The 13,352-nt window shown below is 43.1% G+C and overlaps 2 protein-coding genes across 6 annotated transcripts in view; one reads left to right on the top strand and one right to left on the bottom strand.

Moving 5' to 3' along the window:
* LRCH3 (leucine rich repeats and calponin homology domain containing 3) overlaps positions 1–13,352 on the top strand; it is a 116,162-nt gene that overhangs the window by 82,471 nt on the left and 20,339 nt on the right. For 2 of the 5 annotated variants that reach the window (XM_077290162.1, XM_077290159.1), the window contains exon 15: positions 2,876–2,929. The exons of 2 other annotated variants lie outside the window; for them this stretch is intronic. In XM_077290162.1, the coding sequence (XP_077146277.1) occupies positions 2,876–2,929 (54 nt within the window). Of the gene's footprint in view, positions 1–2,875; positions 2,930–11,257; positions 11,339–13,352 lie in introns of all 5 variants that reach the window. One more of the 5 variants, XM_077290160.1, reaches the window with a different exon arrangement.
* DRC9 (dynein regulatory complex subunit 9) overlaps positions 1–13,352 on the bottom strand; it is a 115,745-nt gene that overhangs the window by 38,036 nt on the left and 64,357 nt on the right. The window contains exon 12 of the mRNA XM_077290164.1: positions 4,482–4,579. Coding sequence (XP_077146279.1) covers positions 4,482–4,579 — 98 coding nt within the window. The remainder of the gene's footprint in view (positions 1–4,481; positions 4,580–13,352) is intronic.

The raw sequence follows: 13,352 nt of genomic DNA on the forward strand, positions 1-13,352 counted from the left end.
TGTGAGCGTCTGCCAGCCGGAAAGCGAGCACAGCGGTGACGTCTGACGTCACCGCTGTGCTTGCCGGCTATGGCGCTTACACAGTGGAGAGAAGCAGAACGCCGGGGACAGACACCGGAATGTAAGTATGTACTGTTTGTTTTTTTATTACTTTTACGCTGGTAACCACTGTAAACATCGGGTTACTAAGCGCGGCCCTGCGCTTAGTTACCCGATGTTTACCCTGGTTACCGGGGACTTCGGCATCGCTCCAGCGCCGTGATTGCAACGTGTGACCGCAGTCTACGACGCTGGAGCGATATTCATACGATCGCTGCGACGTCACGGATCGTGCCGTCGTAGCGATCAAAATGGTACTGTGTGACAGTACCCTTATTGTGATGAATAAAAACATAAAATACCAACCTTACTGAATGTGACGTATTCACATACAATGAGCCTGAGAGATCTGTGCAGCTATATCCTCTCCCCTGAAGCTCTGAAATCCAACTGTGATATCAGGTTTCACAGACCTTCAAGAGACAGGAGACTACCTGGAGGGAGGGGCTTTCCTCACAATCTGGTGAGGAAGGAGAAATGAAAGTAAAAGAGAAGCGCCTGTCAGATCAGTTGTATGTGACGGAGGGTACACTTCAGAAATGACATGTTTAGTGATATAGTAGAAAAAAAATTGTTCCATGTATAAATAGGTGGTAGAAATATTGGTTCTTTTAATCTTGTTTTTAACATATAATTAGGATCAGACTGTATTTAGAAAACCACACTTGAGGATGTGATCACCTTTTATCTTTTGGCTTGTTCAATGCATTCAGGTTGAAAATGCTGAGCAAGTAGTTATGATGATTAAGGGTACTTTCACACTGGCGTTTTTTGTCCTCCGTCGCAATGCGTCGTTTTGGTCAAAAAACGCATCCTGCAAAAGTGCTTGCAGGATGCGTTTTTTTCTCCATAGACTAACATTGGCGACGCATTGACACGTCGCAACTGTCGTGCGACGGTTGCGTCGTGTTGTGGCGGACCGTCGGCATCAAAAAACGTTGCTTGCAACGTTTTTTGGTACGTCGGGAACGTCTTCCGACCGCACATGCGCGGCCGGAACTCCGCCCCCTCCTCCCCGCACCTCACAATGGGGCAGCGGATGCGCTGAAAATCTGCATCCGCTGCACCCGTTGTGCAGCGCAAACAACGCTAGCGTCGGCGCGACGCACTGCGACGGGCCGAGTACGATGCTAGTGTTAAAGTAGCCTAAGATGCATTTATTCTGGCACTTTGTTTTTTGTGTTTCTTTATTGTTACATATAAATGTTGAATGCAGTAAGTTGTAATTTGAAAAGAAAAAAGGAAGAAACTCACACAAACATAAAATCAGATGATTCAAGGCTTAAAAAAAAAATACAAATGTGATAGATCCCAAGTTGAATCCCTGTACAAATGTAAACAAGGACACAAGTAACACACATGCATGTTTTCACAATTTTAAAACATACGTTTTTTTCAGAATTGCGCATCAAAATTTTTAATTTGATTTCTCCAAAACAAAATATAAAGAAACATAGTCTTGTGACATATCAAATGAAAGCCGGTACCGTTCTGAGAAAAATGATGCTTCTCCCACCTCTATATCTTAATTCTAGCCCGAGATATGATACAAAATGTAAAGCCATACCAGGCCAAAATCCATGCTTTTTCAAAACTTTAAAAATCTGTAAAAAATTAACTGATGAAGAAAAAAATTCTAAACTTTTAATTTGTAATTAACTAAAGTTGTACTTCATAAAAACAAAAAATAAAAAAAATCTAAAGACGTAAGGTAAAAAAAATATTCATATTTGGATCACTTGATATGGAAATGACCCATATTCGGAAAACCTGGTGACAGGTTCCCATTAAACTAAATCTACAAACTCCATGTTGAATGAGTAAATACATCCTGCGCTGTCCTCTCATAACGGATTATGTATGTTTTCGCTTTCATATATTCTAGTACACAGTAATAACTAAGAATGATGTGTCACTAGAGGCCCAGGACACTGGGGACCATTGCGATAGATTTTCGCTTTTCTAGGTGACTGCCATTGATACTGCTTTCAGTATAAAATTGAATCTGTCTATTGCATTTTTTCTGCATTAAGTCATAGCGCAGAGTTATAGAAGTGGTATGATGTCCGCACTGCATGCATTGCAGCAAGTTATGTCATGTTTCTGGAATCACACTGTTACCATCAGCTTCTACCAGATTAACATTGTATCTATATTTGTTTCTTTTGTGTCCATGACGACTTCTGAGTCATGGCCGCTGCTGGCCTGGTGTCCATTACATTCGTGCAGCATCAGTATTGCTGTAATGAGTAGAAAAGTCAGACGACCGGAAGAAACTCCACTCGGAGACGACCATGGGTTTGGATCCTGATGTGGGAACTGCCTTCCCATACGTGCTACCATGTAGTGCCCAAACTATGATGTTATAGTGTGCATTTATAACTATGCCAACCAGTGACATGTAATTGTGTCAATAAACCTACATACAGGCCTCTTTCTATAGGTGCAGACATCAGAGCAGTAAGCATCACTCTACTTACTTCAGATTGGATTTTTTTTACCTTTTTTTATATTAACAATATGAGGGCACGTCAGTGTTGTGGTAACAGACAGATTTGGCATGATCTCGTCTGATGCTGATTCTGTTTCTTTACAGTTTTCATAGGAGGTGCCATTTTTTCACTCAGTGTCCCAACCATTTTCCACAAACAAATCTGCTTCTCTCCATTAGTGTCGTCATCTGGTACCTGAACATTTGCATTTTATTCTTTTTTTCCTTGTTTTATGAGTTTGCGTGTTTTTGACATTGCTCCATCTCTCCCTGCCTCCATCTCAGTGTTCCCTCCCATCCAGACGCTCCCAGCATACAGATGATAGTGCCCTCTTAGTGGTAAGAACCCTGCATGGAATGACCTAGCACCTTCGGCATGACACAATTCCTCGTGGAATCATTTGTAGATGATGCATGTCACCAGCATAAACCAGGACGGTTTTTTTGTTGACTTAAATCCAAGATTTTCCTGTTATTTTGCAGCATTTTTTCACGTTTGCTTTCGTAAATGTGAAATTGAAAGCTTTGCATGGCACTGGTTTCTACAGGTGTGATTTTGCTGTGGAGTTTCTACTTTACTGTAATCACGAATAGCTCTCCTGGAGTAGCATATGTCCGTCTGCTTCAGCTATTCTGTGTACAATTGGAAATGCTGCATACAGAGAAAAATCCCATAAAATATGGCTGTTCGTGGATTTTGTATGACCGCCTCTTATAATATCTTAGGTAATTACAAAAGCATTAAATAATAACTAGTATAATGGCTGAGTCCTGGTTTATGCTGTTGGGGACTGATGATTTAGCTCAAATGTTGCATTGATCACAGTATTTAAGAATAGCATTCACGTTTAAAAGGGGGTTTAAGTTTTTTTTTTTATTAAAGGTTACCAATTGGATGCCATTGTGAGAGAGGAGTAATGCTACGTTCACATTAGCGGCGGGCGCCGCAGCGGCGCCGCATGCGTCATGCGGCCCTATATTTAACATGGGGGCGCATGGACATGCGTCGCACTTGCGTTTTGCGTCGCTGCGGCGCCCGCGTCCGGGCGCAGAGGACGCAGCAAGTTGCATTTTTGCTGCGTCCAAAATCAATTAAAAAAAGGACGCATGCGGCGCAAAACGCAGCGTTGTGCATGCATTTTGCTGCGTTTTTGTTTGCGTTGTGCGCTGCGGCGCACAACGCAAATGTGAACGTAGCATAAGAGAAGCCATACTTGCCCACAGAGGTTCTTCTGTCTTTGCCAGACCGGACGTAATAACATGCAGACCCGACCGTGCAGTCAACCGCTGACTGTAGTGGTCAAGTCATTGGTGGTCTTCACTTTCAGATCTGGTGGAGAATGTCAGTGTGGCTGCATTAGGCTACGTTGCCATGATAAGATTTTGGGGAGTTTTTGGATTTTTTTGATGACCTTAAAGAGGTTGTTCACTACTTTAGGTCATCAATGTCTGATCGGTCGGGGTCCAATACCCGCCCTCCCCACTGATCAACTGTTATCAGGGTCAGCCGCCACCGTCGCTGACCGAAAAATGATCACTTGCTGAGCTGTCAGTCTTCTGATAGTGGCCGAAACAAGATACTGCACATCCACCTCCTGTTCAGATCCATAGGAAGCCGATGTGTAGTACCCGGCTGTGGTCTGCCAGAAGATGGCCCGATCCACAAGTAAGAACTTTTGGCCACCAAGGAGAACGGCTGACTGGCTTGTGTGCTGGGTGTCAGACCCCGACTGATCAGACATTGATGACCTATCCTCTTGATACTAGGTCATCAATGCTAAAATAGTGGACAACCTTTTTTTGAAAAGATGCAAGTAACCTATTTTAATTATTATTATTATTATTATTATTATATATTTTTATACTTAAATATACAATGTGAAAAACTCACCAGAAACTCATCCTGGGAACTTGGCCTCGGAGTTGAGGGAACATTATGAGGCGGGGGAGAGTTTGGCTTCTTTTATCAAGATAGATTCCTATTGGTAACTTTAACAAAGAGCAGAAAACCTTTTAGTTTACCTCCCTCGATATTAAAGCATAAATGTCTCAGAATGTTTTGAAGGAAAGAGTAAGAAAATCTTAATACTTTGGTTGAGCTGGTGCACTTTTAGTGATGGTGTTTGACTTATCACAGACACTGCAAGAAAATATAATTTGTCACCATTTTTATTTGACCTTATTAACTTGTACTGTTGAATTGTGGTAGTGTGACACCAAGTGATAGTTGTCTATGGATAATGTTATGTAAGCCCCCTTTCCAACCCTGCCATATAACAAAAAAATAGTAAAAGGTATTTAATACATAAGGATCTCAAAACTGTAATTTTACGGAAACAAAGAAGTTATGACTAAGCAGAAATGAAAAAATATTTTGTATCTGCAAATGCCAAGCTAGCCTTCTACATGTCAGGGTGTTGGTCAATAAATGCCATACCAGACAAATGGAGTAATGGTTTCTTCTCTTGGATATGTAAAAACACTGCATTTGGTTGTGGTATGATGCTTTATAGACTAGAGGGACTGGCATATTGGCAATTTGATATCTTCTGCTTTTCCTCTAATAGCAAAGAATGCAAAGCAAATTGGTAAAATTACACTTTTTTGTGTCTTCTACATGATGAAATGTAGTTTGGTTAAAAAATATAATCAAATTATTTTGTGTGCGCAATGATAATTTATGATTTTGTTATACTTCTGGAATATTCTTGTTTGGAATAGCAAATTAGTCAGCTGTCATTTAATCCAGAACATACTTGTGTTTAGCTAGTGGTGCATCAAGTTCCTCTAGATTGAGGTTTAAGATGGTCCTTCACATTAGACCATGGTAGGCTGAACTTGGTGAGAGCGGCAGACCATCTGTGTAATGGCTGGTGATTCGTTCAGCCTTTGTTGTGAGGAAGGTGGAATGTTGAATTCAAATCCGATATTTTGTACTTAACTTGTTATCACCGGCCAAATCTTTTATCCGCTATCTACAGGATAGGTGATAACTTACTGATCAGTGGAGGTCTGACCACTAAGACTTGCACCGTCATCAGAACAAGGAAATCTTATCCTCATCAGGACAATTTTGTCCCTGCTACGGAATGAAGCGGCAGGTAACGGTTAGCTGTCCAACCTCTGCACAATTCAGCCTCCTTTGGGCTGCCGTGAAGAGCCAATGCGGCCCCATAGAGAGTGACCGTAGCACGGAAAAGTCACTGTTATCCCTGTTAGAATGGAGTGCCTACTATGTGTTTTTAGTGCGTATTTCAGACAGCAGATTTTCTGCAGTGTTTTTCCACCAGTTAGCTAATTTAAGCTACTTGCGTTTATTGCAAAAAAATTTTTATATATATATATATATATTAATATTAACTATTTGCTTTGTTTTGGAAACTACCGTATATACTTGTGCTAAGCCGAGATTTTCAGCACATTTTTTTGTGCTGAAAATGCCTCCCTTGGCTTGTACACGAGTCACTGTCCAGAAAGCCGGCGGGGGAGCTGCGGAGCAGCAGCAGGAGCCAGCTAGCAGAAGACATCATACTCGCCCTCCACGCACCGTGGCTGCATCTCCGTCCCGGCGCCGGCAGCTCTTCCTGTGTTGAGTGGTCACGTGGTACATCTCATCAAGGAAATGAATATGCACGCATCTCCACTCCTATAGGCGTGGAGCGCATATTCATTACCTTAATTCATTCATTTTTCATTCTTGTCTGGACTGTTGTAACTCTCTATTAATCGTCCTCCCTCTTACCAAACTCTCCCCGCTCCAATCTGTCCTGAATGCTGCAGTCAGGATCATATTCCTCACCAATCGTTATACCGATGTCTCTACCTGTGCCAGTCATTACCATACCTTCCAACCGTCCCGGATCCCCCGGGACTGTCCTGATTTTGACAGTCAGCCCCGCGATCCTGGGAGGGACATTAGTTGTCCCGCACTACGCAAGGTCTGTTGCTGTTTTTTTTATTTATAAAAGCTGGGTCACCTCCCGACCGACCCCGCTCCCCCGCGCCGCGCCCGCTTCCCACCCTCCTTGAAGACGATACTCACCCTGCTCCAGCGATGCATGGTTCCGGCTTCTGCAGCGCTCCTGAATGAGCGGTCACGTGGTACCGATCATTATAGGTCATGAATATGCGCATATTCATGACCTATAATGAGCGGTATCACATGACCGCTCACGCATGAAGAAGGTGCACTGCTGATCCGGGAGTCGGGACAGAGCGAGAGGGATGGCCGCGCGGTGAGGAACAGGTAAGTATGAGGGATGGAGGGACAGGGTAGGGGGGATGAAGGAGGACGGCATTCAAGATGGGAGCGTGGGGGGGGTGGAGAAGCCATGCCTACAGGGGGGGGAATATGAGCCATGCATAGGGGGGGAATATGAGCCATGCATACAGGGGGGGATATGAGCCATGCATACAGTGGGGGGAATATGAGCCATGCATACAGGGGGGTGAAATATGAGCCATGCATACAGGGGGAGGGGGAATGTGAGCCATGCATACAGGAGGGGGGGGGTCATTATACAGTATTAAGCATCATGTGGGATCATTATACAGTATGGAGCATCATGTGTGGCCAATGGCCATTATACAGTATGGAGCATCATGTGTGGCCGTTATACAGTACGCAGCATCATGTGGGGCCATTATACAGTATGGAGCATCATGTGTGGCCATTATACAGTATGGAGCGTCATGTGCGGTCATTATATAGTATGGAGCATCATGTGTGGCCATTATACAGTATGGCGCATCATGTGCAGCCAATATACAGTATGGAGCATCATGTGCGGTCATTATACAGTATGGAGCATCATGTGCGGTCATTATACAGCACGGAGCATCATGTGCAGCCAATATACAGTATGGAGCATCATGTGCGGTCATTATACAGTATGGAGCATCATGTGTGGCCATTATACAGTATGGAGCATCATGTGCGGTCATTATACAGTATGGAGCATCATGTGTGGCCATTATACAGTATGGGGCATCATGTGTTGCCATATTTTTTTGTTAATAATTATTGTATATGAAACAGTGTGATCAGCAGTGCTAAATGGGTGTGGTTGGGACGTGGATATGGGTGTGACTAATTATGAATGGGTGTGGTCAGAGGCATGGCCTAAAATTTGCTCCCTCTTTCCCGTCTTCAAAAGTTGGGAGGTATGCATTACACTGGTTACCCATCCACTCCAGTGTGTGAACATATACTTCCATTAAAAATTAACTTTTAATATTACAATAAAAACCACCAACCCAGTGAAAAAGTATATAAATATACCGAAATATGCGACCTAATAATAGACTAACCTGCAAGATACCCTACACTAGGACTATATTGCCTTTGCCTAGCTGTGGAGGTTGGCGCCCCCACCCACCGTGGGCTATCCCTCACTGCCCTATTCCAAACCTATAATTATAGGTGAGAAAAATTCATGAATAGTACAGGAATGAAAAAGGAATTGCAATCACTAAAATTTATCAGCGGGTATCTCAACAGGCAAAAAAATATAATACAAAATCATCTAATTTCATGATTAAAACTCCATAATAGCAGTAAATTGCCACACAATAAGTGAGCGGTGAGCCGTGCATACAGCGATGGGACGGGGGGGGGGGGTTGGGGGGGGTAGTTTAAGCCATGCAGGACTGGGGGAGCCATGCATACAACAGGGGACAAACACATACCAGGACAGGATGGGGGGAGCCATGCATAGCAGGGCAGGATGGGGGGACAATACATACCCGGCTTATACTGGAGTCAATAAGCTTACCCAGTTTTCCATGGCAAAATTAGGTGCCTCGGCTTATACTCAGGTCGGCTTATACTCAAGTTTATACGGTATATATTTACTGAGTTGCTGAGCTTTGGAAAAACTTTGATAGTGCGGATTACATACGTTTTGATTGCATTTTCACTGTGTTAATGCACTGAAATCCTATGTGCATTTTTTACATGTGAATTTTCCACATATCATTCAAGTCTGTGGGCAAAATTTGCAAATATAAAGCATATTTATCACAAGAGAAATTGACATGCTGCAGAGTTAAAGGGAACCTGTCACCCCCAAAATGGAAGGTGAGCTAAGCCCACCGGCATCAGGGGCTTATCTACAGCATTCTGGAATGCTGTAGATAAGCCCCCGATGTAACCTGAAAGATGAGAAAAAGAGGTTAGATTATACTCACCTGGGCGGGCGGTCCCTGTCCGGTTCTGGTTTGATGGGCGTCGCGGTCCGGGGCCTCCCATCTTCTTACGATAACGTCCTCTTCTTGTCTTCACGCCGCAGCTCCGGCGCAGGCGTACTTTGCCCTGTTGAGGGCAGAGCAAAGTTCTGCATTGTGCAGGCACCGGGCCTCTCTGACTTTTCCCAGCTCCTGCGCACTGCAGTACTTTGCTCTGCCCTCAACAGGGCAGACAGAGTACACCTGCGTCAGAGCCGCAGAGTGAAGACAAGAAGAGGACGTGATCGTAAGAAGATGGAAGACCCCGGACCGGACCGCGACGCCCATCGGACCAGAACCGGACCAGGACCGCCCCTGGGTGAGTATAATCTAACGTCTTTTTCTCCTCTTTCAGGATACATCGAGGGCTTATCTACAGCATTCCAGAGTGCTGTAGATAAGCCCCTGATGCCGGTGAGCTTAGCTCACCTTCGATTTTGGGGGTGACAGGTTCCCTTTTAAAAAAAAAAGTACCATAGGTTAATTTTCTCTGTGTTGATTACAGCTCAGTAGGCATGAGAATTTCAAAAAAGTTTTCTTTGGTGCAGAAAAAAATGCACAAAATATTCATCATGGGAACCTGGCCTATAGTGGAAAATATGCCAACAGAGGTGGGGATTGGTGGCCTACTCCCCTCCTAATATTTAGAACACATGCATGCTCGACCAAGTGCTAGTGCCTGTGTCATGGACACAGCTAAACAGAAAACGATGGTTATGTAGAGATTTGTATCACTAGTAACTACATATTTAAAAAAATATCTAAAAGTAAAACCGTGAAATTGACTCAGATATTTGTGAATTAAAAGATGAACTCTTGGAATCTACTGAACGAGTTGTGGTTTTGAATGATACTATTCACTTTATCATTTAATGTGCTAAAAAATGGGGAAAAGAACAATTAAATGTGTCTTGTTGAACTATCGATCTGCTGGGAAGAACAGGTTTCATAGGCTTTTCATATCTTTGTATCCAAGATTGTGCCATTTTTGAAGAGCAATCTCTTCCAGACTGTAAGGTTGGTAATGTTTGCCTTAATCCACGTGGCTGATGTGTCCCAGAGACTTTACAACCTTTTTAGTGCCAGCAAATTGAAAAAATACATTCTCTAATTATCTGGAAGCATCAGATCTGGATACAGAATGTATAATTTAGGTTTTAGGCAATGCAGAAATTAAGATAATGGTTTATTCAAGTGATTAGAAGGATGTTCGGGATGATGGCTCTTAGCGTTTAGAGAATAGATGATTTAGCTTTGACCTAATTGCAAAACTATTCAACCTCATCAGAAAGTTAGCAGATTTGTAGCCTTTGACAATCTGCACCCATTTGTCCTGCAAGTACCTTATATTTAGGTAAAAGAGTGTTCTCTGTGTTTGAGATCTGGGCCAGTGACGGAAGTAGCCAAGCGCTCTGCTTTGCTGTTTGTCAGGGTTGTCCTTCTGTGTCGGTGAACATAGTCAATCACCATTCTTTCCACATGTCTACCAGCTATAGTCTTGTAGCTAAAGGCGATGAAGATGGGACCTAGGCTGCATTTGCCTTGTGGTATACAATTGAGTTTTTTTATTCACACCAACGCATTTTGGCCCCCGACTGGTGCCTTCAAGGTAAAAAGCCATTAGATTTTTTTACCTTGAAAAAGGCACCTTTCCGGCCAGAAGTGCATTGGTGTGAATAAAAACCTTAGTTGTATACCATCACGGCTTGTTCCACAAGCGCAGCCCAGGTCCCGTGATCTCTCCACTAAAGTGAATTGCTGGCAGAATTTCTCCTTCAGCCGCGGATCCTAAGGCGAGCTCTACCATCTAGCTCACCCTCTTATTTCTCTGGCAGTATTGCCCTATTGTGATGGTGGAAAATGATAGATGGTAAATGTTTTGAAAAGTGTTTTGTTTTGTTTTTTTTTGTTTTTTTTTAATTTTCATTCCATATATCAGTAATTATGAAGTGATGTGATTCATTAGGTGTCCAAATATAGGTATATATTTTTTCTTTAATCGGTCTGGTCTTTGATCTTTCGTCTTTGTAACATGAGAAAATGCAGCGAGTTGTGTTGTGCATGGATTATATGGAGGCCGATGCTGATTCCGAGCGAAAACATTTGTTCCACTGAAATACATTATGTGCTCAGCTGTTTTATTTTGTATTGGTAACGAGAATAGTCAAATCTAAAAAATGCTTTGCCGTGTAATCAGGACGGTCTCTCTTCTGTGGCTGTGCTTCCTGATAACTGCTCTTCATCTTGTATAAATGAGATCTGACCACCCATTTGTCTCCATTCAGTAATCGTTGCTGTGCTTTCTGCTCTCTAATCTCCGCATGCACTTGGCTGCCTGTTCTCGTGGGTGCGCGCTGCAAGATGATGTTTTCTCTCGATTGCTTTCATTTGAGCCACACTGTTTCTGTCTCTCCTCTTCTGTCTTCTTCCTCCTGCTGGCAGAATGGCTTTGAGCCTCATTTTTTCTTTGAGGTTGACAATAACACCAATACCATTAAAAGGAGGCCAGGAAGCCACCTGCAGGTGAATAAAGCATGCCATTACTGGGGTTTTGGTCATCTCCTGCCTCCATGGGTCAGTGTAACGTTCACTATTGAGATTCATGAAAGTGTCCTGTAACATGTATGTGTTCAGACAGCAGGACTTGTGGTGGTTACGGAGGGGTCATAGGGACATAGCTGCTGCTGCACTGCTTCCATTGACCCAGGAGAGTGTTGTGTATAGGAAGACCGGCAACACAAAATACCAGGGAGCTGTAAGCAATCCGTCTGATATAAATTCCGCTGCGTTTTGAGACTGACACAAATGTTTTCACAAAGTTTGCCGATTCAGCATTTATAGTAGCATTACACATAAAGGGAATCTGTCACCAGGTTTTTCTATTTAATCCGAGAGCAGCATGATGTAAGGGCTGAGACCCTGACTCCAGCAATGTCACTTGCTAGTTTGCATGCTGTCATTTTGAAACCCTTTTCTCTGCTGCAGATATAGCAGGGTTCAAATACGGAGATCTGTATAGCTCTGCACACACCACTAGCAGCTTTCTGCCTATGCACAGTGTACACAGAAAGCAGTCAATCAGTGGTGTGTGTGTGTGTGGGGGGGGGGGTGTTAAACAGAGAAGTTGACTAGAAGGCATGAGATATCTAGTCCTGTACTGCTAATCTCCTGCTGGTAACACACTGATTTTATTGAAACCGCAAAGCACAACTTACACAACCTAGTAAGTGATTCGTTGGAATCAGGCTTCTAGCCCCTACAGCTTGCTGCTCTCAGATTACATAGCAAATATTTTCTGGCAGATTCCTTTTATTATTAGATTATTAAGAATGATCAGATGAACTTAAAAAAAAAAGAGAAGACTATTTTCTTGCTTTGAAGATTAACTTAATCACAAAAACCACATTTCCACGAATTTCAGGCCTGCCACAAAATGACCTGCTTACATCACTGCAGTGATCGTCTCGTTAGTTTCAGAGAAGTTAGCTGATATCACTCTTCATGCTGATTGAATGGTAAGAGCAGACTGGTTGCTTTAAAAGTGGGCAGTGCTCAAAATCATTGTCTTCTGTTAACCATGGTTCCCTGCAAGGAGATACATGCAGGCAGCATTGCATTAAAAGGCTTCACCGGTCAGGCTGCTTGTAAGATTGGCCCTACATCAACCATTCATTGGATCATCAAAAGCTTCAAAGAGGAGTTTAGTTTCTGTAAATAAGGCTTCAAGGTGCCCAAGAAAGTCCATCCATGACCATCTTCTAAAGGGGTTTCCTCTACGGGATCTGTTCAACATGCAATGCTCGCTCAAGAATAGCAGTAGTCTTCTGAACGCAGTGAGGCAAAGGGTATAAGAGGCTTGTCCATGTCCAGAATGGCATCAAAGACGCCATTCCTCTCCAAGAAAACTTAAAGAGCAATCTGACCTTCAGCAAGAAGAACAGGGATTGGCCTGCAGAGGATTGGGGTAAAGTTATTTTCTCTCCTGAAGCTTCCTTTAGACTGTTTGGGACATCTGGATGAATGGTTGTCCAGAGAACAAAAGGTGAGCGTTACCATGATCCATGTGTCATGCCTGTAGTAAAGCATCCTAAGACCATTCATGTGTGCGGTTGCTTTTGATCCAAGGGAATGGACTTACAATTTAGCCTAAAAACACTGTCAAGAAAAAAAGAATGGGAACCAAACCTCCTCCAAGAGTGATTTCTCCCAATCATCCAGAAGCAATTTGGTGATGAACAATGCTTTTTCTAGCGTGATGGAGCACAATGCCACAAGGCAAAAGTGACGATAAAGTGGCATGGTGAATAAAACATTGATTTTGGGTCAGTAGATTGGAAATTCCCCAGATCTTAATCCAATTGAGAAATTGTGGTGAATCCTTAAAAAGCGGGTGTAAAAACAAAAACCCGAGAATTGTGATAAACTCCAAAGCACTGATTAAGTTAGAATGGGCATCAGTCAGGAATGGCCCAGAAGCGGATATCCAGCTGCAAGGGCAAAGGGCAAGAAGTCTTGGAAAATAAGGGTGAACGCTAAT

This window comes from Ranitomeya variabilis, chromosome 2 (genome assembly GCF_051348905.1).
Source record: "Ranitomeya variabilis isolate aRanVar5 chromosome 2, aRanVar5.hap1, whole genome shotgun sequence".
Lineage (NCBI taxonomy): Eukaryota > Metazoa > Chordata > Amphibia > Anura > Dendrobatidae > Ranitomeya > Ranitomeya variabilis.